The sequence below is a fragment of the Acromyrmex echinatior genome, chromosome 4, assembly GCF_024713525.1.
Source record: "Acromyrmex echinatior isolate Ae372 chromosome 4, ASM2471352v2, whole genome shotgun sequence".
NCBI classification, from domain to species: domain Eukaryota; kingdom Metazoa; phylum Arthropoda; class Insecta; order Hymenoptera; family Formicidae; genus Acromyrmex; species Acromyrmex echinatior.
In genome coordinates, this window is record NC_141855.1 from 11,746,888 (window position 1) to 11,771,017 (window position 24,130).

The window sequence follows — 24,130 nt, forward strand, 5'->3', positions numbered from 1 at the left end:
ATACTTAGGATATAAATATTCTATCGTATCATGAAATTGTAGCTGGCGAGGGTTTATGCAACACTGAAAACTAATATTGCTTATCCAATTCGATAATAACTCCTGAATTAGGCGACCTGTTATCGGAGATTTTGCTTGATATAGCTGGAATAGCTCGAAAACGAATGCGTAACCTCGCAGGAGGAAAATTCAAGACTCTTGAAAGGATGATGGAGCATCAAGGATTGATTAAGTAGCTAAGGATTGACCTCGATATGCCGCGCGAGGGATATCAAGATTGTATCAGACCAACATACATGATGGCGTGTAGCGCGAGCGAGAACGCGAGAGATGCCTTATGAGGCTGCGAGGCAAAGTAGTCTACAAGTTGGTTTAATTGAGTTAGGTGCGGCGACAGTAATCCATAACATGTACACACAAGGGAGCTAAACAAGTAAGCGAGCAAACGAACGAATGTGGGCGAGAGGACATTGGAAAGACAGTGGTTACCGACGTTAAGTTGTGGAGGGTAGAAGAGGAAAGGTGGAGAAGTACCGATCTCTCTCTCTCTCTCTCTCTCTCTCTCTCTCTCTCTCTCTCTCTCTTTCGTTCTCTTTCGCGTGTAATTAGTGTGCGCGAGACCTGGTTTAGCCTTCGATTATCGATACGGAATATGCACTTATGTTGCATAATGCACTCATGAAGCGGCACGTTGCCCGCAGTCAGGAATATTCTGATGTCTTCCCATTCTTTTGCTATATTTTGTCACTTGTACGTTTCTAAACAAAACAATAAGTCACGATAATGTTAAGGTGACGTTAAAATGAACCGTAAATACAATAATATTTTGGAGAGTCATTTTGACATAATGACTTGTTTTGTTTGTACTTGGATTGCCTTTTACTCCTTTCGTGCGACTAACATCCTCTGTAATCATTCGTCAAATACACAACGATATTCGCGATTAAAGATGAGGGTTAAGGGGCGAGGATGAATTAGGATTGGTATAATGTATCGAGAATCTTGTAAAATAAATTATATGATAATAAATAATATAAAAGAACTATGAACTAAGCTGGATGTTTTATAACATTCAGCTTAGTTCGTAGGCTAAAATAACTTTTATATAAACAATATTGATGATATAAAGTATAAATAATATTTAAGAAATGTTTTGACCTCAATCGGGTTATTCACCTCAATGTTAGATAAACTTAAATTAATAATGATAACGAAAAAAAGTTAGAAATACGAGGTTATTTGAAAAGTTTTGTATGAGTATGCATATATTTTTATTAATATGTCTTTCTTATTTTTAATGGTATTATTTTTACAACAGTAAGACAATTCAACATAAACAAAGTAATAAGAGTTTTTATGAAATTTCGCTGATCCTTTTTCACGAATTTCTCTATCCAATTTAACCCCTTCAGACCTGATTTTAATGGAGAATCAAAATTTCAAAAAATTTTTTTTAATTTAATTCAAGAGCACTTTAATAAATAATTCACATTAAAAAATTATTTTTTTTTTTAATTTTAAGTACTTTTCCAACATGTACATTATTCTGTACATTTATTTTTAGATGATAGAATTAAATAATTTTAATGGGTAATATCTTCAAATCTGATGTACATTGCAATATACACAGAGTTTAAAAAAGGGTATGTAATTAATTTTCTTTAATTATCAGGCAATCAATTCTGATAACTGCTAACGTTCACGGTCAGTATTATTATTATTTTTACCGTGAACGGTCAGAATTATTATTATTTTTACCGTAAACCAACCATTTTTTTTACGCCAATCGTGCACCTCGCACAAACCGAGAAGGGTGCGTGCATGAAGTTTCGCCGGTACATGCGCGCGATGACCTAATTATTCATAATTCTCATGTTAAATAAATTCCGCAGAACGGAGTAGATAGTAGACGCGCGCCGCGCCCATCCGCGGCAATCTTCCAACAAATCAACTCCTCACTCTTTGTGATAAGCAACGACAGTGTCGGGGCATATTGCGTTGCAGACGCAATTATGCGAGCCTTCTTTCTGGGCTCTTCAGGGGGAAAGATATATAGATTAGGCATCCCTCGAGGATGTGCGAATTGGGTCACGCGCTTGGAACGCAATATGTCAAACAATCGCGCGACGTGCTCGCTCGTAGAAATGCGTAATCCGAATTTCCATAAGCCTTAAACTAAACTAAATGTACAAACACATTTTGTCTTTCGGGTTATCATCGCGTGCTCAAGACCAGCTTTATCCCACGGCTGTGCCTACATGCACCTCACGAGATTATTAGTCGTCTTTCGCTCGAAAACCACTATGTGACGTGTCGCGATGGCACGCGCGCAGGTAATTTATTTCTCGGCATCGCATAAATGCGTCAATACGTATTCTCCCCTTTTTTAACGCTTTAATTAAAGCCAATCGAACCGGGCGTATCCATCTCGCGTCGCGCATGCGTTAGCAGTGCTTTTTAGAAATTACTCAACGCGGAAGAGCAATCGCTGACCGAGAGTATAATTAGCAAGCTCGTTCTCGCAGCTTATCGCCTTCCATTCCGTTCCTCTCTCACTGTTCTCGGCGTGCATTTAACAATAACCCCGCCACGATACTTTCTAGAAATAAAGAATAGTGTTTCTCGATATTTTTTTGAATCTGGCTATTTTCGACAGTAATCCTCGCACGTAATTGATGACGATAATCATGGTTCTACTGCATGGCAAATTAAGTAGCTTAAGTAGATAACGTAGGAATTTTAGGGTATAGAAGCACAAATTTTCTTGCATAACGCATAAGGCGTAAGATAATCAACCCCAATCAGAGTTTTTTATTTCATGGAAAGAAAGGAAATGAAGGATTTTGGCTGGTTCATTTTCTTATACATTATGCGTTATGCTTTATGCAAGAGTCTATGCTCCCGCTGTTATAATAGACGTTGCGATGTGACACGGAAACTCTTTTTGTTCGCGGTGTAGTCGCGCTTTACGCGACGAATTTTTATTATTTTTTTCTAAAATTCATCAGGAACGTCGGACTCTCGCGTCCACAACAAACGGCGCGCAATTATGCTGGAGACAAGTGAGAATATAATTAGCTTCGTTTCATAATGAGCTTTTGATACTATCGAGATAAATTTCGCTTTTTAGCGTCCCTGGCGATTGTTCCAGAGATGCGTATCGGTCGGCTCCAGGAAATATCGTGCCACGCGACAACCGGGCGAAATATGAAAAATGCGAAACGGCTCCCGGGCCGCGCGCGATGCGATTCCTTTCACAGTTGACGCTTTTCCGATGACGTTGCTGATAACGCTGCACCGACGATAATACCGGAAATGGCATCTCGCGGGGTCGATCCCCCGGTTGTCGCGTCGCGCCGCCGCCATCGGCCAATCCACGCTCACGAAAAAGTCCGCATTTTCATAAATTTCTATCTTTGTCCCTCTCGTCCATGACTCTTCGATGGCGTATTCTATATATGGGGCGAAATTGGCAGAATAATGCAATGCGACAGGATTTCGTACAATAAGTATATAGAAAAGGCGATAAATTCGAAAAATGTTTTAACCCAATTGGAGTTAAGTTAATAGCGCATTTTATCGCAGAGTGTTCTCGCGGAGATAAACGCGCGCGCTACGCTGATATGTAAAATTGTAAAATTATATTACGTCCATATATTACATTTAGATGATTTTTCATCGTAACGCGATTTGGGTATTAACGGAATAACAGGCGTGGCAGGCTGCTTAAGCGGCGCAAATACACATTGCCGGCCAACTGGCTCCAGTGTGCACTTAGTAAAATGAGGATTAATAATATAATTTCTGTAATCCACATCGAATATCGTTGTTGGTGCGAGGGACTCATGAAAAAAATTTACCGCGGAGTGTGCCGGCCGATAAGCGCCGATTGAAACGGTGCCAGCTACACTTTTACCAATTTAAACTTATTGTTTAACTATTCGCACTGCTGTAGCTCGACCTAGTTATTATAGTTAGTTATTATCATTTGCGGCGATTTGAGATGAAATGAAAATTATTACGATGAACTGCAATGATACTGCGGTGATTTCTACAATTATACTGAGCAAATAGACCTTTGAGGAATTTGTTAATCGTCTTTCTAGCAAATTAACCGAGTTCTCCACTGGCACGGCGGCTATATCAAGTTTCACAAATTCGCAAGCACTAAATAAACTAGATGATGTTCCCCAGTAATTTTCAGCTGACGCGGCGCAGAGCACGATCGATCATCCGTCGTCGAAGAACGATTATTAAAGTACGAGCGATGATCTTCTCATTTACTTGACGTAAAAGAAAGTAAACATGAGTAAATATGAGTAGAAAGAAAAATCCATAAGTTGACGAGATTGGATAGTATATATCAGACGCCACGTAGGCACGAATCGAGAGTTTTTCGCTGTGAATTAGAGTGTTGCGCGTGTTTGCCACCTCTTGAAAAAAAAAGCAGGACATGGGAAAAAACAGTGCGGTTAAATTTAATAAATCTCACTCGTCGATAGTTTCGATAAATGGTTTTGATATAGAAAACGGCGGGCTCCATACATAATCCACTATGGAATGTACCTGGCTTTTAGTTTGTGACATAAAAGTTATTGTGTCTCTTTGGACACAAAATGGAATACTATGACTGATACAAATTCCTTCTAACGATGCGTATATGATGTGTGTGTGTGTGTGTGTGTGTGTGTGTGTGTGTGTGTGTGTTTTATTCTCTTCCCATGAAAATCTTCTCGTAAATGGATGGATCGTGCTTTTCTTTTGTTAGTTTAGCTAGCATTAGTTGAAATTCGATACGAATATTTCTTAATTTCTTCCTGTATATTTCCGTTCATTCAGTATATACATATAGATACACAATCTTTTTGAGAAAGTATAATTACATATTATAATAATATGGAAGATTTGTACTTACGATATATTAGATAAACTTATCAAATATTCAGGACACGTAAAATATTAAGAAACAGCAGAATATGCTATCTTTCTGTATTTGAATATCATATATTCCAAACTACACATCAAAAATTTAAAGTTGATGTACAGTCCCGATAGAGGATTGACATGATAGTCATCGTTAAATTGTTGATAACGTAATGAATAATTGTAATCTTTGCTAAACATTGCTGCTGTAATATCTCTAACATTTGAGCGTAACGTTAAAGTATACGGCCTCATAAAAGTAAATATACTAGCGTTTCATGAGTGCATATCGTTCCATTTATCTGGATCTATTTCCGGCGTTACGAGTTGTTTTATCACAAGTAGTTGCGCTGGATTAATCCTTTCGATGAAGCAAATAATCGTGGTATTGCATCGGCATTTTTCATAATTTCGCTGTGCTACAGTCGAACTACCGCTAGTCCCGATTTTCATTGAGAAGCGTGATAAAATATAACGTGGTAAAACACAATGGAACTAATATGGGAAATTTGATAGAGACATTTCCCGCTAATATGCGGGAACTTTTGCGAATGCAAAATATCGAAAGAAATACTTAATGGATCTCCGGAACTGGGAAAGAACTGGGCTAAGATGGGGTGCGCTTTCTTCTCTTGAAAATATCTAAAAGGAACGGACGCCAGCGCGATACGCCAGGCGGATTAGCGAAACGATGCTTAAAGCTAATGCGGAAATACAAATAGTTTCCTCATACTATACAAATGTTGCGGAACAAGATAATGGACCAAGTGTTAATTTGGACGAAGTGTTAGTTTGAGAGGAGTCGAGGACGAATCAGTTCGTGGTTACGAGTGGAGTGTACGCTCCACTCGATTGAATACGAGTGATAATAAATTGAAGTGACATCGACAATTGTTCCGAATGATTTTGATATAGAGATGGAACGATAGGGGAGGAAGAAAGGTTGATTCCCATTTCAATTATCGGGAGTTTCACAGGGGATTCCTCAATCAACGAGTTATATGTGCGTAATTACGCTTGTTGTACGTTGTACTTAAACAGGTTGAGCGACAATCGTTTATCAAGTTTCCCAGAGAAACATAATTAATCTCGTTGCTATGGATAATCATTAATGTCAGATCAATTAGATTGTTAAATGCTAGTTTCACCAATCAACCTTTATGAAATGATAAAAATAGCACGAAGATAAAAAAGGAACTCAAATACAATGTCAGAAAAATTCATGCAAGATTTATGGCCTAAGATGTCTGGCTTGGCTTCTATCCGTTCTGTTATTTATTTTGTTATTTCACTACATTACACAATGACGGCTTCCGGGTGCGAGTGTTTCCGAGCCCGGTTGAATTTTATGCAATTCCGGTGATATCGCTTTTACGGCGGACCAAATTTACTTAAAATTCGGGACAGTTTAAACCGCATTGTGGTTGAGCCACGCAAGCTGTAGGAATGACAGCGCTTCATCGCTAGCACGTATTGCGGTTGAAAAGCATTAACAAAAGAGTGACAGGGATTATTTTCGGTACTCAAAAATACCGACAGCGAGTGTTCAATGAAACGAAAGCATTTTGTGCTGCTTCTTTTTCTTGTTCTTTTGCGCACCCGTATTTCTCTTTTTTCTTCTTTATAATATGAAATCGGATTATCGTACGTTTTATTGCATCAATAATAATCTTGTTTAAATTTACAGACGAATATCTTTTTCTCAACTTGCGACAGTTGTTAACAACAGCAGTCTTTGTGAATAATTTTGCATACTTGAAACTGTACTTTCTTCTACGCGCCTTTTGCTTCGTCTCTTTGTACATTAACTTAAAGACTCAGCTAATGCCACATTAGTAATGCCGCATTAGCAATGCCTACTTTGCGCAACTTATGAATAGTTCTGAGGTAGCGTTCCAAGTTGCATTTCTCATTCTTCGGTGTTGGTGGAGTAGACATTATTGTGAATGATGCATAAAGATCTCTGCAACTAGGATCCGCCTTGAGATATATATAATTTCTAATTCAGTTAGCATTTAGCATTTGGCAATTTTAACTTAAGATTATTCCGTCGCAAGTTACAAATTTTTTTCTACTATTTTGCTTCCGTTATATGGTTTTTATACGCACACGCGAAAATTCTTCTGATTGTGAAATTTCGAAATGCTCGATATTTTAAATTATTATGCGTAAAATGTAAAACGAGCACTGCCGAAAAAATTCATGTATATTGTATCAAAATATAGATACAATAGAACGAATACATGTGAGCTGAATAATTAAGAGGATTATACTATTTAAAAGAGAGAGAGAGCAATATTCATCTTAGACGTTATAAATTCAACATTTGATTTATATTTCTATATATTATTGAATAAATTTTTATCAGAGCGCCTGCTATTTTCGTCGACGCAACGTTGCTAAAGTATGCGTATATTATAATCGATGAGATCTACATAGAAACAATAATAATGTATGCTTACGTATACCACAATTATCTCATTTATATTATCAGTATCATTAGGTATATAGAAGAGATATAGATATAGAATTTATTACACTTTAGCATCAGTATCATTAAGTATGTATTATAGATTAAATATGTATTATATATATAAATTATTAGAGACAATCGTCATATCGCGATATGTTATATTAGGATAAAAAATATTAAGATAAAAAAAAAGCTTCCTCTTGTTTTGTTTTGTTGTTAAATTCTTGCTTTCGAAAAGGATCACGCAGACAATATCACGCATTATTCCTAAATTTGAACGAGCCTTTGATCGATTTTCCTCGCTTTATCGAATGCAATATCCACAATATCCCAAATGGGCGATATCATCATCTTCCGTTTCTTCTTTATGTTACAGCGTCTGCAACGAGATTGAGGCACTCGAGACACCTGGACGAAAGATCGCAGTACCTAGGCGAGGGTAAATTATCGGTAAGTGCTTCTCGATTCGTTCTTGATTCGATTTTTCGTTCCTTTCCACCGCCATTTACACTCCTTTTCTTCTATCTTGGACATCGAACCCAGTTTCTTTACCATCCAAGATCCCGGGAATGATCCAACCAGATCCCTGTATATATTACCTTTCCAGTAAGTTGGATAATGGATTTGTTTCTTCCTTTATCTCCTACCTGCCGAATAATTTAACTGTGTATTTACCACGTGCGCATGGCTGCAGTCGTCTTCACGTGATATCGACGAAAGTCTGAATTCAGTACTTCTCGTTGGATATATACGGAACGTGCAAAAAGTCACGAGGCAATGAATTTAAAATATCGTGTTTTCATGACATCAGATGATTAATTATTCCCACAAAGTCTGGGATTTGTAATTAAATGAAATTAAAATTCATTCATTTTTAAGAGAGTACAAACTTTAAAAAATATTCAAGCCAATAAAATATCGATAGGCGCGAATTTCTATCTGAAATAATATTCAAAATATATATCATTATTCAGTATTAGTACTTGCTTAGAAATATCGATATATTGGCCTTTATTTAGATGTTGCTTATACCAAATATTGATACCAAATATATCATATTAGCTGTGAAACTGTGAGTCTCTTCACGTTCAATACAAAATTCAACAATTAATGATTTTCAATAATCGATTACGCGGATAAATCGTTCGAATCTATTAAATGTAATATAATATCAATATTGCTGCCAGAATCGAAATGTACTTAACGAACTTTTCTATAATGAAAAGACGTGTTTGATCAAACAGTTCTAGATTGGTGAAACTCGTAACTGAACCTTTGGAATCTAATCTCATGAATAGATACAGCAGAGAAGTTTCCTACAATTTAGATATAATCTAAACTCCATATGGCAGAGAGAACTACTTAAACTTTAGTATTTTAATAATTAAATTCAATTGCGACTGCGTGCGAAGGAAATAAGCTGAAAAGGCAATGGATTTCTGTGATTTTTAATTAATTAAATATTATTTATATTGTTGTATAAATACTGTTAATGTTATTAAAAATAATTGGAAAGGTATTCTGATTGTTTTTATGCTGCTAAAATGGAAACAAATATTTTAATAATTTATACGTAACATACATATACGTAAAATATCTTTGCATTACGTATTTATTTTTATTTATTTACATTTAAATTAAAATGAAATTACATGTCTCTTAATTTTATTTACAGCTCAATTGGTCACGCTCTTTCAATTTTTAATGTAAGATATCTCGCTAATTTACTTTTAATTAAATTTTTCCCAAGAAAAAAATCGAGAGTACTTAAAGAATAACGAGAAAAGATTATACTACCGTTGTAGTAATCTTTTTCATATATAGAAGATAATATATAATAATTATATGTAATTTTTTATACATATTACATTAACAGAGTAAGATTTATTACTTAGCCCTTTTAGGAAATTTTATTGCTTTTACTTTACTCTTCAATTCCATTTCATCCATTGCAAATCAGAGATGATAGTCGCGGTGAAACTCGGTCTTTTGCGAATATTAAATGTTGCGCAAAAACATCACGAGCAATTTGCATCACACGAAAGCTTTCTCGCTTTCAATATTAAATTAGCAGTCGAGTATATCTCGCTGCTTGTATGCATCGTTAGGGTAACTCCGGTATACATATCGCACCTATTGAAAATTTAATTTATCAAGTATTATTTATTACGTTTACGGTAAATGAATTATATCGATAAAAACTTTATACTATCTATTACAATAAAAAATTAGAAATATGAAATACTTACTTTTTACATAAAAAAAACTTTTTAAAACTTCTAAAATTTTTACTATGTATCCTATACATGTATAAGGATAGAATGTACGATTATTCAAGTTTATTTTAAATTTGCGTCTAAAGACACTCTTATTTTGCGTCTGAATTTTAATGAAAATCGCCCAGAAAATCAGAATCCTCCCCATGGATTTTTTTTTCAAGATCTCAGCAGATGCCCTACGGATTTTATTGATAGAATTTTCTTTCGAACAAGTCTGCAGGAATCAGCTGTACATATAATGTAACGGGGTTAATATGCTAAAACGCGGCTAACTTGTTTATCGTTAATGAGGTTGGAAAATACGAGAGCGAATACCGGCGCTATATCGGGAGTAACGCATGACGTCGGTAAAGTGCTGTGCGAAATTCTAAGCGGTCTGAGAGGTTTGCTAGATGCCAAGGTGTGCTTCACCGTGCGAGCAAACACGGTGAACATACGTGGATTATGTTTCTTATCAAATGTTGTTTACTCAGGAATATCGTTATATCCCCCGTGGGACAGAAAATAGTAATGAATATTAATGTTCGCGACCATTTAATTACATTGAAGATAACAGTCTGTGACCGCGTCCAAGGAGAGCGGAGGTACTTAGCATTATTACGAATGTCATCCCTCGTGCTTTGGCGCAGGATTGATGAAAAATTCAACGTCAGACGTATTACTATCTGCAAAATTAATTTTTTGGCTTATAAATTTTTTATATATCGTTATCAGTTATTATTTGCGATACACATTCTTCCTCTCTCTTTTCTTCTGTCTTCCTCTTCCTCTATAGTTCAAAAGTTAAACGCCATGTCGATCGTATATTACGCATGTTAAACATCATCGGATCGATTCTAGTTCGCGATGAAATGGTAACACAATGCACGAGGGTGGTTGCGACTAATAATTTATGAGGATATGACTTATCGAAACGCAATAGATCGCGTAACGTTGTACAGAGCTGTGGGATTTATGTTAGCCTTGTCACATTCTAGTCCTAGATCATCGATGTGAATCGTTATTATGAAGTGTCTAAGTACGGCGCTTCGTTTTTTTTCCTTTTCCTCCCTTTTTCACTTTGTGTTTCTATCTTCTGTCTCTTCTTTTTCAGGCTGTATTGGATCTTTATGAGGAAACGCGACATAATAGACCGCCGGGGTATACGCCATGATTAATGGCGCTCGGTTTATGAGGAACGCTTTGATTTATCGAGCACCTTGTTCTCTAAAGTCTTTCCCATCTGCATCGCGCCCCGCCAAGTTTACCGATTAATCCCCCGGACACCTTTCGAGAGGGTGCTCCACGCCAAGTAACACTCACGTTAATAGCTGTCCGTTTCTCTTGCGCTTTCAGCTCGATGAAAATCACAACCACAAGCCGGTGTTCTCCAATTGTGCAAATTACGCGCCAGTGGTGAAGGAGGAACAACCACGTGACACAACGGTGATCCAGGTGCACGCCGAAGATAGGGATCCACCGGAGGAAGGAGGTATAATAGCGTTACATCGTCACATATGTCACATATCATGTATAAAATGTCGTATTAAATTATGTGCATAATAAATAAAATGTATATGCTTGCCATTTCTATGATCTTCAAAGTTTCGTGACATTTCGAATTTCGAAATAAATGGGGAACAATTACAAGGCACATTCTGTGTTGAATCTGTTTTTAAATTTTTGATTGTATACCGTGTCGTTGATTTTTGACATTTTTCATTTATTATTTTTATGGATTTATACGAGATGTTACCCTCTTCAGTATAAGAACGAGAAATATATGTGTAGGTAGAATGGAAATATCTCGCTGCATTATTGATAAAGCAGATATACGCAATTTTTTCTCTTTCATGCCACAAATCACGATGGAACAGAATGAAATTTTTTTCAGGACATTCAAAACTTTCGAGATTTTTTTTTGCCAAGACTTCGGAAAGTTCGAATAATATTTTACTTAAATATTCAGTTTTCATATAATTAATTTATTTGAAAATTTTCGTAAAAAGGGTTCAAATTTCCATTATTAATTATCCATTTATTTGATCTCACATTTTCAGGTACCATTACGTATAGCTTTGCTAAGGATCCTAAGGATAGGTTAAAATTCGCAATCAACAATAAAACGGGCCTTATCACTACGACCCAGATACTCGACAGAGATGAACCTGCTAGAGAAAAAGAAGTTTATCTTACGGTACTCGCGACTGACAATGGAAGGCCACAGCTAGATGACCATTGCACATTCAAAGTCACTATCGAAGACGTGAATGACAATTATCCCGAATTTGACAAAGCGGTACGTTGCTAACTACCTAAGTTACTAACTCATTATCAACTCTCTTGTGGTTCCCATCTGCAAATACGAATCTGAGTGCATGTGGTACGAATAAACGTTTACATTATGCATACGTTGCAATTATACGTATGTAATAGACTTAGCCAGATTCTGAATTAAAGATTTCTGACTAAACAAATAGAATCTACTAAAGAAATAGAACCATGAAATCTTTTTTTTATGATATTTACAGGATAATAGTGCGTTGTTTACGATAAAGAGATGATTTTTTATGAATAAATAAAAAAATATAAATTAAATTCTTTTTATACGAAATTTATTTTTGATAAAAATGACTTATTATTAAAATAAGAAGAATTGATTTCAAAATCTTTTTTAAAAATTAATTTTTTAATTAATAAAAATAAATCCGTAGTAAAAATAGATGGTTTTAAATAATATATAATTCATACGCTATTAAAATATTCGTAAACCATTTTGAAATGTAAGACATTTTTATTTATGGAAATGATGAGTTATTTTAAAAATATATGAGTAACTCGTGAAATATTATAGGATTTCCGTATGTTTATATCGTGTGAATTAATTTTTGTAACTAACATACAACCACTATCACTACTAACAACTATTGCTTGAATTTTTTTTGTTTCATTTCAATCCCAGGTCTTTCGTGGATACAGGTGGAAGGTTGGTTTTGAATTCGTGATGTGAATGTTGCTCGATATGTAAATGAAAAAATAAAAGTGTTCCAAGTTTTATTTCCTCGCTTTTTTTTATGTATATGTTTGCATATTTCATGAAACAAATTGTCGTTTTAATTTTTATTTTATATATCCGAATGTCTTTTTTATATGCACTTGGAAAAATATTTTTAGATTTGACTATGAGAATTTAAAAGAGTACACGATATACCTACGTTGTCAACAATGCACATTGAAAAAAAATATTGGCTGAATATGCCATAACATTTTTAATTGGTTGCAGCAGCCAATTTTTGGTTGCGTTAGCCTATCGAATTTCTATACTGACACTACGAATAAGCTATTAAAAATTAGCTGTTGCAGCAATTAAAAATGCTATGCTGTATTTTATCATCTAATTTGCTGCAGCAGCTAATCGTTTCTTTCAGTGCAAAGATTTTTTTATTGATTTATAATTAATTACAATGAATATTATCAGCGCAGCATGGAAATTACATTCTCTGTTCATTTATTATTATTAAAGGAATAATATGTAAATTAATGTATTATATTATTTATTATTATATTAAACGAAGAAATTAACATGCATAAACGTGTGGTCTTTTAGAAATGATAATTGTACTGTAAACACAATTTGTACGAATTGCATGGAATACTTCACATTAAGTGCATTTTAGAATTCGTACATACGTATTGTGCGATTGTCGGTTTTCGCTAATACAATTTGGCTTGTTACACAGAATTATACAGAATCTGTGCCGCAAGATTTACCGGTGGGTCGTGAGGTCATGCGAATTTCCGCCACTGATGTTGACAATGGCAATAATTCTATCGTCCGATATAGTCTATCAACTGAGAGACCGGATGATATCGGATACTTTTGGATCGAACGCGAATCCGGTATCATATTTCTCAACAAAACTATAGACGTAAGTAGTATAAAGTATGGAACGATGTTAAATGATAGTACTTACAATGCAAATTCCGTTTTACAATATTACTTGGAAACTAGAACTTGTAACATATATTTAATAGTTTAAGCGGCGTTCTGTCGTTTTATTAAAACGTTGTTTGAATTTTTATATTCATTGGCTTTGCATACTCTTTTTTTAGTAAATATTTTATACGCAAGTAATGCCTAAAATAAACTTGTTGAATTATTGAAAGAAATATTTGTTACCTCATTTCTCTATGTATTATATTAAAAATATGTACTGATATCAACCCATTTTTTCAATAAGCTTGAGTTTCCCTCCTTTTTTTATTTAACAAATCGCATAAACGTTCTTGCATTATGATCGTTACGTATTTCTGCAGCGGATTCCAGGTTCTAAATTCGGTATGATAGTTAGTGCCATGGATCTTGGCACCGAAAAGCTGAGCAGTAGCACATCTTTTTACATACAAGTTGTGGAATCACATAAGAAGGCGCCATCTTTTGTACCGAGGCCAGCAGAACCGATCAAACTTAAGGAGGATTTTAGAGATTATGATGCTAGTATTGTCCGTTTACAAGCAGTATCCAACATTGATAATTCTAGTAATTCAGACAATTTGTATCTAACTTTTGAGCTGGTAATTGGGACAACGGAACAAACTAATAAAGAGCATACATTTAGGTACTATACGAATTGTACTTATTACTTTTTCACTCCATATAATTTGGAATGTAATGTATTAACAATTATTGCGAATCAATTCTATTTTACATATTTGTACTAATTATAGATTAGAATCTAATAAAGATGTAGCAGATATCAAGTTGGGTTTGCAACTTGATTATGAGAAGAACACGCAGTACTCGTTAATAGTGAGAGTAAAAAACAATTATCAGTTAGCTGCCGAAACGGTGGTTGATATCGAAATTTTAGATGTAAATGACAACATTCCAGTCTTTCGTGATATTAAAGGAGGAAGTGTCTTAGAAAACGAACCACCAGGAGTTTTTGTGATGCAAGTACGAGCCATTGATGCTGATGGAACTTCTGCTAATAATCAGGTATTAAAATTATATATAAATTACATTTGTGCTACGAAAGTATAACATATATTGTAAAATTGTATAAATTACATTTTGTATTACGAAAGCATGTTTTATTTTATAATTGTACGTCAACATTTCATTATGTTTTGCACTTAATGCAATATCTCGATTTTTAAAGGTCACCTACGAGTTGGATAACTTCAAAGATTTCTTTGCCATTGATCCGCAAACTGGTAATATCACAACGTTAATGACATTCGACAGAGAAAAACAACATATATACAATGTGAAAGTAATAGCGACGGATAATTCTCCAAGTGCTTTGTTTAAAACTGGCGAACACAATAAGGGACAGCAGACGTTCCAAATCGAAATAGCTGATAAGAACGATAATCCGCCTCGCTTTACCCGCAAAGTCTACACTCATAATTCGATTTATGAAAATGCCAACATTTACGAGCCTATAACTGAAGTCAAAGTTATCGATTCCGATACGGCGAGTGTTATTACATACAGCATTATATCAGGCAACATTGATGACAGCTTTCACATTGAAGCTACAACGGGAAAAATTCGCGTGAACAAGCCGCTCGATTACGAAAAACTCACCAAGTACAATCTAACTGTGAAAGCGTTCGACGGTCTGTTTAATGACACAGCACAAGTCGAGATTTTTATCGAAAATGTTAATGATAATCCGCCAGTTTTCGAAGATTTCGACAAAAATCCGACAATAGACGAAGAAAAATTGGTAGACGGTAAAGTATTAATGCAATATTTTTTATAATCCTGCAAAGTTTGATCATTTTTTAAACAAACTTTACTGTTTTAGGCTGCATCACTACCGTGGTGGCTTATGATCCTGATATCGAAGACAGAAATGCTGATCAACATATTGTCTATTTTATCGCTAAGGAAGAGCAACAACCCTTGATAGGAATCGATAAATTTGGCTGTATGAAACTGAAGAAGCCACTAGATCGTGATCCGCCGAATGGTTTTTCAACGTGGACTGTGAGTTATTAGTCATATATGTACCAAGTCAATATCTTAAAAATCAATATCTTAATTTCATTTTTTATTGTTCCTTTTGATGGTTTTAACAGGTTACCGTAAAGGCGAGAGATGAAGATGATAGTCCATCAGCCCTTCGAGAGTTAGTGACGGTTAATATTACCCTTAGAGATATAAATGACAACGCACCATTTCTCGATATGCAACCAGTTATTTGGGGTGAAAATAAACCACATGGCAAGATAACCGAGTTAAAGGCACGAGATTACGACTCCGACGATAATGGTCCACCATTCAAGTTCAGAATCGACGATACTGCGGACAATGAAATTAGATCTAAATTTGACATACGCGATACTAATTTATATTCGCGAGTAATGTTTGATCGAGAAAGGCGGAAGAGTTACAACATTCCGATAGCGATTACGGACAGTGGTGTACCGCCAATGACGGGTACCTCGACGCTTACTGTGATCATAGGCGATGAGAACGACAATCCTATGCGCGAGGGTTCAAGTTCTATATTTGTTTATAATTACAAGGGAGAAGCTCCTGACACAGAAATCGGACGCGTTTATGTTAACGATCCGGATGATTGGGATCTACCTGATAAATCTTTCAAGTGGGCTTCTCCTCATGATGGTTTCCATCTTGATACCAGTACTGGCATGATTACTTTATTGTCAGGTACGACGAACGATACCTTTGTATTGAAATTTATTGTCACCGAAGAAGGTCAAAATATTCCATTGCATCAAGTAAATGCTTACGTAAACGTTACTGTCAAGGAACTTCCCGAAGAAGCTGTTCACAGATCTGGTTCCGTACGATTTTATGGGATAACAGCGGAGCAATTTGTGGAACCTGACGAATCTGGTGTCAGTAAAAAGGATATATTCCAAGAGAAATTGGCAACCATGCTAAATATATCGGTCGAAAATGTCGACGTGTTCACCGTACTTCATTCGCCTCATCATAATAATAGAAGCTTGTTGGACATTCGATTTTCGGCACATGGCAGTCCATATTATGCTCCTGAGAAATTGAACACAATTATAGCGCAACATTCTAAAGAAATTGAACGAGAAATGAAAGCGAATATCTTATTGATGAACATTGATGAATGCCTATTCGAGAAGCTTCACTGCAACAATTCCTGCCGCAATTTCTTGAACACCAGCACAGTTCCGTATGTCGTTTATACTAACACCAGTTCGTTTGTCGGTGTTAGGGCAGTCGCAGATCCACTGTGCACTTGTCATATGGCGGAACCTATTGTCTGTTTAAACGGTGGTACTCCTCTGGTAGAACGATGCGAGTGTCCCCCTGGTCTGGAAGGACCAAGATGTGAACTATTGGGTATTGGCTTTCACGGAGACGGCTGGGCTATAATGCCGTCACCTGATCAAATTTGCGACGACTCACATTTAGGTAGGTGCCATAAGTGACAAAACGATAAAAATATCGAAATCAACTGGGATTTGAACTTGAAATCCTTCACTCTTGGCACTAGCTCTTAGTCTAGTAACATGCTCTATTATTTCACTGCTTCTGTAATTACTCCTTTTATCGATATTTAATCGACCTTAACTTTATATTTCTATAATGACTTTTCGTTTACACTATTTCCAATAAGATTGGAAACAAGACCGTTTATGTTAAATAATATTACTTTAAAATACGAAGCGCGAATCCGTGCGAGATTGCAAGAGGTCCGGGTTCGACTCCTGGCCGAGGCAATATTTTTCGCAATAAGTTTATTACAGTTTTTTAAGATTAATTTGGGAAATTTGGGAGGATTATTAATATTTCAGATTGATTGCGTTGAAAGTCCGACAATCATATCGGCACGTAATTATCATTTTTTAAATTAATTCATTTATATAATATATATATATATAAATATATATATATATTAGTTCAACATCTCAACACTCAGATGTGTAGTGATGCTTCGTATTTTAAAGTACACTATTTTCATTTTTTATGTTTATATTACATATATAATTATACATGTGTATAATTATAGGAGTGGAAATAACGCCACACGTGGATAATGGTCTTGTATTTTATTTTGGTCCCATGACTTACAATCCGAAGCTTCGAATTCAGGATTTCATGTCTCTTGAACTTCAACAAGGCTTTGCTGTGTTGTATGTTGATTATGGAACTGGAACTGTAAGACTAGATCAGAAACAAATTAAATTAACAGATGGCAAGAGCCACAGAATAGACGTTTACTGGAAGAAAACTGTAAGAATTCTCATTGTACATACACCGTTTTGTTTAAGCTAAATATGCAAATTATATTAATGTTTATTTTTTTTCCAGTCCATAGAGATGGTAGTTGATAAGTGCGGCATATCGGCTTGCATGAGTCTTACTGCACCGCAAGGCACCAATGAATTTTTAAATGTTAACAGTCCGCTGCAAGTAGGTGGTACATTAACTAATTTAGCGCATTTAGCATCAAATTTAGGATGGGATTATAAACCGACTAACAAAGGATTTGTCGGTTGTATACGCAATATGACATTCAATAGAAATGTAAGTAAAATAAAGAGATATGAAAACACACACACAGTTATAGCAACTTATGATAAGAGATTAAGTTACATCCTTTTGTTTTAGACGTACAACTTGGGTATGCCATCGTTGTCCAGAAACGCAGATCCTGGTTGCGATCATGGCATGGCAAAGGCAATCTCGTTCGGAATTGATACGAACTTTATAGTAGCTATTTTAGTTTGCGTATTGATATTGTTAATATTGCTCGTAGCGGTAGTTGTGCACAGGAGAAAGACAGATGATATGTATAAAGATATGGACGATATCCGAGAAAATATTATTAATTATGAGGATGAAGGAGGCGGTGAGGTTGACACGGGTTATGATTTAAATGTCTTGAGAGCCATTTACGATGCACCACCTATTGATTCGAAAATAGTTCCAATTGGCCTACAGGGTAGAGGTATGATATGGCAAATATTGTCAAAGTGCTATTTGCATTATGAATTGTATGAAAACTAAAGGATAATTTTTTTATAAAGGGACCGACGAAGTTCCAGACATTTGTGGTTTCCTAGATGGTAAGAAAGAAAATTGCGATAAAGATCCCGAAACAAATCCATTCGATGATGTAAGGCATTATGCTTATGAGGGAGAAGGCAATTCAGAAGGCGATCTGTCATCATTAGCTTCCTGTTAGTATTTTTTTTAATCTCAGATAAAAGTGGTTTATATTTCAAAGTGGGTTTATATTTTTACATTATTTTCTTAATTAATCTCATTATGTTTTTTTTTCCATTGACAGGCACTGATGATGGAGATCTCAAGTTTAATTATCTATCTAATTTTGGACCAAGATTTAGAAAATTGGCAGATATGTATGGAGAAGATCCAAGTGACGATGAAAGTGACGGAGTTGGTGAACGAGGAAGCGAAAGTTGGTGTTGAATTTTTCTAAATAAAAACATCGTCAATATAAAATTTTATCGCAGGTAACATAGTTTGCTTGGATACTTTTTAATAAATATTACAATTTCACTCTACAATACATTATTCATCTATATCATTATTTTATTTGTCAAAAATACATTTTACAGACCCGTTCTTGATTGTGTGAATCATACATGAGGAACATATATGCCACTGTGCATTTCCAAAGCCCCAGATTCCAATTAATTGGAAAGAAACGAGGCTTGTACTTAAATGGTATGAAATATGGTCTCATTAATCGAATACTCTAATTTGACGATTGAAGAAACGAAGAGCGTATCACCATCATGATACGCATCATCGCAATTACGTGTAATTAACGCGTATGATTTATTAGTGGACGGAATAATTTTTATGATTATCATGAGTGACTATATGAACGCTATGTAAACTTCGTTTACTCGTAAAAGTGATGTGTATCTTATACTGATTCTTATAATGAATTTTTATATTGTGTCTATAAAACTTAGACGCGCATTTATGCTATACTTTTACGTTAGAAGTGATATATGTGTATAAGTGAGATGAGAGAAAATAGTGTGCGTTCATTGTACATTGCACGGACATGTGAACATTAAAAGTTCTGGATTCATGTTCTCGTATGTATTTTGACGAGTTGGACAATCGACATTTCTATGCATCCATGATTCTCTCCTTTTTTATTTTTAACTTAATTATTTAATATACTTATGGCATTTGCATTTTGACAAATTACAATAAGCGATGCTCCATTTGTTAGAATACCGTCCTGGTATTTTTAATGTACTGGCATAAATATTGTATTATGTAAACGGCTTAATACTTCGCCAATTGTTTTGTTCAGTAATTACTTATTATTGGAGAATAATATACAAAATGATAAAGAAAAACTATCAAAATTTTTGTTAAGTTTTTCGAAATAAAAATCAAAGAAAATTAACATGATAAAGCTAAATATATTCATATAAATCTGCTCTTTTTTTCCTTTCAAATTCTTTGGTTTTTAGTCATTAGAAGCTTTTTTAGTAACCAGAAGTGTAGAAATGTCATGTACAAATTGTATTGTACAGTTGCTTTTTTTTTGTTTAAATTAAAAAGATATTGCTATGCACAAATTGGCAAAGTATTAAGTCAATTTTTTAAATTATTCACTCATCAAGTTAGAACAAGAGAAAGAGCTACTGTCTATTTTTGTTAATATTTTTTTTACAATTATGTAATAGCAACGAAATGCTATGTGACTGACTTTAGAACTCGCCGTCTATGAAAACTTGAGTAACTTACGTAAAATATGCTGATTTCCAGATTCAAGAAAACACTCGCCTGCATTATTAGCTTCAAATATTACATTACATTCCAGTAGCAAAGAGATTGTAATCGAATAACATCAGTTTATGAAACGTCAAAAACGTCACGATTTTGTAATCAAGTCTACAACGAGAACATAATTTTTGTCAATAGATCTGCATTCTTGAGTCTGGCAATCATCAAGTTACAAGGTTTCTAGACTATTTTTTATACGTATATTATGTAAAAAAATATATATAAAGAGAGAGATATATATATAGATATAAAAGAAAACTGAATAATCAATGCGATCAATGAGGTAATTGTAAAAGAATATGGACAAGTCTTCTTATGAGAATAAAAAATATATAGCGCCACTCTTCTGTTTTTTTAATTTATATAACATTTTAATAATTACATATGTATGAATGAGAAAGAAGATACATATGATGTATGATGCCACAAGCGTAATGATATCATCACTATTATCAAAATGAACGCATACAATATTGCATACGTATTGTTATATTCAATATATATTGCAAAATGAAAATATATGTATGCGTGCATGCATGCGTGCGTGCATGCATGTGTAATTATGCATATATATATAAGCATATTGTATATTGTATATATACACGTACATATACATATGCAGACAGCCAAGTCTACTACAAATTTTATTGGCAAAATAGTAACAGAAATGTAACAAAATTAACAGAATATAAGCAGATTGATTGCAGGAAAATGGTACATATACATACTATTTAAATGGTTACGAAAGACGATGTGCTCGATTTCCGCTAGCAATCTGGTGCAATATTCTGTTTGAATCTATTAGTATAGTGCAAACAATTTTGGGTATATTTACCCTTTATTACGTGTATACTTCTCATAAGAATCGAAAAGATTATTCTCATCGCAAGATTGTTCGTAATGTTGTTCCGTCAGTAAGGCTTTATCGTTATAAGCAACTGTATCCAAGTATAAACAAACGAAGAAACGACGCATGAACGAAGATCGAGTGCCATAGCGCGCTTTGAACATTAATCTTTCTCTTTATTCCATAAATAATAACTCATACTAATAAGATCATTGTGTATCACGGCTCGCAAATAGCTTTGGGACAACGTAGCACATCTTTGTCATATGTTCTTCGTATTCTTCATTGACTTTAATATTATTAACACTGTCATTTTTGCTATATCTTCATGCCAATTGACAAGTATTTAGGTATACATGCATACTATTATTTTTAAGGTTCTTATATATAATAAAAGTGACAAAACACACAACACACACACATATATATGTATATTACCTGCATGTGGTTACGTTGAGACATATTTTCATACAAATATTCTTCGGTTATTTGTGCGCTAATTTTTACCATTTTTTATAATTCTTTGACAAATAAATAAATACAATGAAGGAACGTTTATTGAATGTATTTTGATATTTATCATGAGGTTTACTATACATATACGTATCTATTGTAATAAAATGAATATTATAATATTCTCTAGAAATATATTTCTAGAGAATTTTTCCAGAAGATATATCCTTTAGGAAGTTCAAATCCTTTTTGATACATAAAGTTTGTATATATAATATATATAATTATATTCGGTAAATTCTCAATAATTCATTCATTGTGTGCATAAATAACCGAGAAATGTTAAATTGTGTTTTTATACTTAAGAAAAAATTGGTCATAACTTATTTTATTCATAAAAGCAATCACAATCAAAAGTCATAATTTAATATTTACAAAAGGTATCGAAAATGAACATCGGTATTTGCTTTTTATTAATCGAATATTGGAAAGAACTCAACGTACCGCGCAGTATTAGTACATATCGTGAAATCTAATTCGTATAGATATAATATATGTATATGATAAGAAACGTAACTTAGATGGACGCGTGTGATCTCAAGAGTTGAAGAGCAGATTTCGAACGTTCCTTTATTAGGAATGTTCTATGAATTTTATTTAGGGATTTGCCATTGAACGACGATTAAGATGAGAAATGGATAAAATATAACAGATCTATACATAACAAGAGTTATATATAAAATTTAACTCTTGCGCACTGCCGTGTTGTTCACTTCTTTTTTACACTGAGACGATATTTGGCAAGCGTTGTTCAAAGATGTTACTTCAATTTAAAGTTTATATGATAAAAATTAGGATAATAATAATTGTAATAGATTAATCCATTAGGCAACAACTGATAATAATTGCTAAATATTGCTCGATTTTTTGAATTATTCCATTAATGATATTAGCTCATTATGTGTGCAAGAACATAAGAATTTTGTAATTTTCTGCGAACAAGCGTTTTTCTTATATACACACCTGTTAAAAAAGATCCTTAAAGAGACTTGTCCGTGAAATTTGTACGACACTTCACACGGCATTGTAAAAAAATTAGCATTATTCCTCACTAGTTTCATACATCTGTAACTGTCATTTCTATTATTCACAGAATTGAACAATAGGTCATCAAATATAAAGAGTTCACGAATACTGTTGATAAATGTTTATTCGACACTGCCTTTAAGATAGAGGAAAATCAGGAATTTTTTGACACGATCTTAATAATTAAATCTTAATTGGATCTTACAATGTCTACACATTAATAAAAACGTTCTGTAAAAAATTCAAATAATTAGATATTTAAAAAAATATATATATACGCGATAAATATAACGTGTACGCGTGTACACAAGCTTGTACATTATTTAGAAAAATAAGAACTATCATGAACCATTTAATATGTGATAATCGACGGCAACGCATATGAGCGCATTATCCTTTTTCTTCGATTCATCTTTAGCTCGTTATATGTAACTTCTTTTTTGTAGCAATAAAGTAAAATTCGAATATACATTTTCCTATTTTAATCACCCCATTAATGTGCGCTTGTACAAAAAGTTTTTTTTTATATGTATAAGAGTACATTTTTTAAAATAGTAATTTGTTAACATTACGACATATGATCGTACGACGATATCGTCACGAGAATTCAATGTACTTTGTTGGATATGTAATATTGACTGATGAAATAATCGGTGAGGCTTCACATCCTGCTATGTCCCTCGTTAACAAATTAGTTGGAAGCCCTCGAGCGTCACGGTCGCACGCACTAATTTAATTTAGCAACAAATGACGCAAACAGTACAGTTTACTTCTTTAGACATAATCATACACATCACAATGATGACACCTGTGTACAATAATTTAAAAAAAATAATAGACACCATTTTTAAAAAGAAATAGCTGTTACATCAAGATGCGTATCGATAACGCTTTCCATTTCCTATTATAAAGCTAATGTAAAATGTGCACAATTGAAATGCTTTTCTCTTTATATGCACACGTATAACATCTTAATAATAATTGTTGTTGCAATGATTTGATAACAATAAAAAAATTTACAAGATTAATCCTTGATTAATTTTCTTACAAGTTTAATCAAGTAATATAAGATTGTATCAATAGCCAACTTGCGCTTTGATTGCATAAAGTTGAAATATTTTGAAAATATTATTTCAATATTAATCTTTGATAATTTGATTAATATATTAAGGATTATATATTATATATATATATATATATACATATATATATATATATATATATATATATATATATTGCATATGTACGTAAATCAGTCTTAATAAATTTTTTCTTTTTTTTTTTAGTAATAA

The 24,130-nt window shown here is 33.9% G+C and overlaps 1 protein-coding gene across 2 annotated transcripts in view; it reads left to right on the plus strand.

Annotated features, from left to right (window-relative positions):
- LOC105146524 (DE-cadherin) overlaps positions 1 to 23,307 on the plus strand; it is a 141,017-nt gene extending 117,710 nt beyond the window's left edge. Inside the window, exons 2-17 of one of the 2 annotated variants that reach the window (XM_011056838.2) lie at positions 7,773 to 7,846; positions 11,011 to 11,146; positions 11,715 to 11,953; positions 12,617 to 12,640; positions 13,395 to 13,583; positions 13,972 to 14,273; positions 14,383 to 14,653; positions 14,817 to 15,396; positions 15,471 to 15,652; positions 15,745 to 17,083; positions 17,682 to 17,905; positions 17,984 to 18,199; positions 18,284 to 18,623; positions 18,703 to 18,855; positions 18,966 to 19,152; positions 19,258 to 23,307. In XM_011056838.2, the coding sequence (XP_011055140.2) occupies positions 7,773 to 7,846; positions 11,011 to 11,146; positions 11,715 to 11,953; positions 12,617 to 12,640; positions 13,395 to 13,583; positions 13,972 to 14,273; positions 14,383 to 14,653; positions 14,817 to 15,396; positions 15,471 to 15,652; positions 15,745 to 17,083; positions 17,682 to 17,905; positions 17,984 to 18,199; positions 18,284 to 18,623; positions 18,703 to 18,855; positions 18,966 to 19,108 (4,412 nt within the window). In that variant the 3' untranslated portion in view covers positions 19,109 to 19,152; positions 19,258 to 23,307. The remainder of the gene's footprint in view (positions 1 to 7,772; positions 7,847 to 11,010; positions 11,147 to 11,714; positions 11,954 to 12,616; positions 12,641 to 13,394; positions 13,584 to 13,971; positions 14,274 to 14,382; positions 14,654 to 14,816; positions 15,397 to 15,470; positions 15,653 to 15,744; positions 17,084 to 17,681; positions 17,906 to 17,983; positions 18,200 to 18,283; positions 18,624 to 18,702; positions 18,856 to 18,965; positions 19,153 to 19,257) is intronic. The other variant, XM_011056839.2, reaches the window with a different exon arrangement.
- The last annotated feature ends 823 nt before the right edge of the window (positions 23,308 to 24,130 follow it).